We start from the raw sequence: 2,774 nt of genomic DNA on the forward strand, positions 1-2,774 counted from the left end.
TGTCGTAAAAATACTTTGTTTGTTATTATTAATTGTGGTCGAAGACATGAATTAATTTTCCCAATGTTGTATTTAGAGACTTGTCTGTTTCATAATTCAGTCATGTGAGAAGAAAGATTACTTTTTAATTTTAAAAAAATTCGGGTCTCACGGGTCTACCTGGCCCCGTTTCGTATTCAAGGTGAGGTGGGTCCGAAGAATATTTAACCGAGGTGGGGCGAGTAATGTGTCAAAGTTTTTTCATGGGGAGGGTCTTAGGGTTTAGCCAAACCCGTCCCATACCCGCCCCATTGACATCTCTACTAATATTTAGTGTTTGTCAAAAATACACAATTTTTTTTAATATATATATATATAAATAGTAAGAAGCTATCATTTTACTATATACAAAGTGCGTAATCATTGGTTTTGTTTAATAAATAGTAAGAAGCTATCATTTTACTTTGATATACAAGGTAAGTATTATAATCTCAACAGTATAAAATGTTGGCCATGGAGCCACAATTACCACAACACTACAGTCACCACTGTCTTTCAATTAAAATTTTTCCACATTTGAAAAGTTTGGTTCTTATATAGTTCAGCACCATGTTTATCAATCGGTCTTTTTCGGTTACGGTAATCGCAATAATTTTAATATCCATGTCCCAACATTGTTTTTGCAAAAACCCAAAATCATTGAACTCGTCCATGGCTAATGGTTTTGCCCCGGCGGTAGCAACATGGTATGGGAGCCCTACAGGATCAGGAAGTGGTAATAATCCTAACTAGTTTTAATAGTGAATAATAAAAATGAATGTGATAGGTAACAAATTAAAAGCAAATAAAATAAATGAAAGTTGATATATATATATATACACGAACATGCATGATATTTTATGTACCTGCATGCAGGTGGAGCTTGTGGATTTGCTGATGATGTGGCAACTGCGCCATACAATGGCATGATATCTGCGGGAAATGATAATATATTCAAATCAGGAAAGGGTTGTGGGAGTTGCTATCAGGTTCTGAGAATTCTTTCAATATAAATTTGCGTGTCAAAAAACATAACTTTAATGATCTCACTTGGAGATGGCTGCACGGGACATGGAATATCCCCAAGAAGAACTTTGCACCACTCGACATAATGTAATTTAAATGTTGTTATTTCCAGGTAAGATGCAGCAAGCATCCCTCGTGTTCAACATCTCCAATTACTTTAACCATCACAGATCAGTGTCCCGGTGCCTGCAACAATGTTCCTTACCATTTCGATTTGAGTGGAAAAGCTTTCGGGCTGTTAGCAAAACACGGGCAAGAAGATGCATTGAGAAAAGCTGGAATAATCGACATCGAATTTCAAAGGTATATAAATTTATCACGTTTTCAACATCTTGAAGTTATTTTTCAATATACATTTTTTTTTTCTTTCAGGGTGCCATGCAGCTATAAATCAAATATAGTGTTCAAAATGAACGAGAAATCCAACCGTAACTTCCTATCATTTGCAGTGGAGTATGTTAATGCAGATGGGGACCTTGGCGCCATAGAGCTATCGCCTTCAAATTCAAAACCGATAGCAATGAAACAATCGTGGGGTGCGACATGGGCAGCAGGAATACCAGAAGGAGTAAAAGGTCCTTATTCAGTGAAGATAACTACAATTGAATCAAGAAGATCAGTTGTTGCCAGAAATGTGATTCCCGTTGATTGGGCTCCTGGCAAATACTATCATGCAAGTGTTAATCTGTGATGCATCTAATAGAAAACCAGACAGCCTGCTGGTAGTTTTTTCTATTTTTGGTTCATTAAAATAAAAATACTTGAGCCCTTATGTGGGTACTGTTCCACATGGATATTTGTACAACGTATCGTTTGATCGTGCTGACGATTACGACACCTTGTAATAAAATAAGCTTTGTGCTAGCTCATTTTCTGTTGGTTTTCTACATTTTTGAATGATCACAATCTCCAAATATGAATTTATGATTGACAAAACAGAAAGCAGATAATTTAGAGAAAAGTTTAAAAACTTACCGGGATTGCAAACCTGTGGTTGATTTTTCTCTCGTTCCGAACAAGTACATAAACAGCAAGTCGAGACAAGGATGTTCATTTTTCCGCAAGACGAAATTGACCGTATGAAGTGCTATACGTTGCAGGCAATCGTCCCTAAGATAGAACGACTTCAATTCGAGAGATTCCAACTATACAAACTCTAGAAAACAATGAAAAAAATTACGCAGCAACTTTCAAAGAACGAAGTGAAGTTTTATGCAATAAGATGACAAGAAGAAGTGCAGAGAGAATGGGCAAGAAGTTTTCGAAAATCTGAAGAGAGGGATTATTTATAGATGATCACCGGATGCGTAGAAGATGCACGACTTTTCGGACCAGATGCGTAGAAGAGTCACAACTCTCTGCGAGTAGTGAAGGAACACATTGTTTGGTTCAAACATTAGGCTGGAGTAGACACAACTTGAGAAGGGACGCATACACACTGTTTGGTGTGTTAAAACGGTGGGAGGCTCACTGTGGCGGCATTATTTGCGTGCACCAGCGCGCCTGGTTCTTTTTTTTTCCGCTCCAAACCAGCGGGAGGCGTACTGGGGCACACATTTAGTCGTGCACCAGCGCTGAGTGTTTCTGTCTTCGGATGTATCCGTGTGCGGCGCCTTGGCGCACATTTTGTGTGCTTCTGTCCACAAAATTTATTTTCCAAATGAATTTGATCCAAAAAGATTAATACTAATCAAAAATCGACCGACCGGGTCAAGAGCCCGGGCCAGCTG

At 38.3% G+C, this 2,774-nt stretch overlaps 1 protein-coding gene across 2 annotated transcripts; it reads left to right on the top strand.

Annotated features, from left to right (window-relative positions):
* The first annotated feature begins 477 nt into the window (after nt 1-477).
* Nucleotides 478-1,795, top strand: LOC142537346 (expansin-B6-like). 2 transcript variants are annotated; one of them, XM_075642886.1, is made up of 4 exons: nt 478-754; nt 895-1,007; nt 1,157-1,347; nt 1,417-1,795. In XM_075642886.1, the coding sequence occupies exons 1-4, from the start codon at nt 589-591 to the stop codon at nt 1,733-1,735; spliced, it is 789 nt and encodes a 262-aa protein (XP_075499001.1). In that variant the 5' UTR covers nt 478-588; the 3' UTR covers nt 1,736-1,795. The 2 variants fall into 2 exon arrangements, with proteins under 2 accessions (XP_075499001.1, XP_075499000.1); XM_075642885.1 differs by having other exon boundaries at nt 1,157-1,795.
* Nucleotides 1,796-2,774: the final 979 nt, after the last annotated feature.

Source organism: Primulina tabacum, chromosome 2 (assembly GCF_025594145.1).
Source record: "Primulina tabacum isolate GXHZ01 chromosome 2, ASM2559414v2, whole genome shotgun sequence".
Classification (NCBI taxonomy): domain Eukaryota; kingdom Viridiplantae; phylum Streptophyta; class Magnoliopsida; order Lamiales; family Gesneriaceae; genus Primulina; species Primulina tabacum.

What these genes read in the sequence shown, in the direction of transcription:
- LOC142537346 (XM_075642885.1), top strand. Translation starts at nt 589, where the DNA reads ATGTTTATCAATCGGTCTTTTTCGGTTACGGTAATCGCAATAATTTTA. An exon ending in CCCTACAGGATCAGGAAGTG is followed by an intron (nt 755 to 894) that starts GTAATAATCCTA and finishes ACCTGCATGCAG; the next exon opens with GTGGAGCTTGTGGATTTGCT. An exon ending in GTTGTGGGAGTTGCTATCAG is followed by an intron (nt 1,008 to 1,156) that starts GTTCTGAGAATT and finishes TGTTATTTCCAG; the next exon opens with GTAAGATGCAGCAAGCATCC.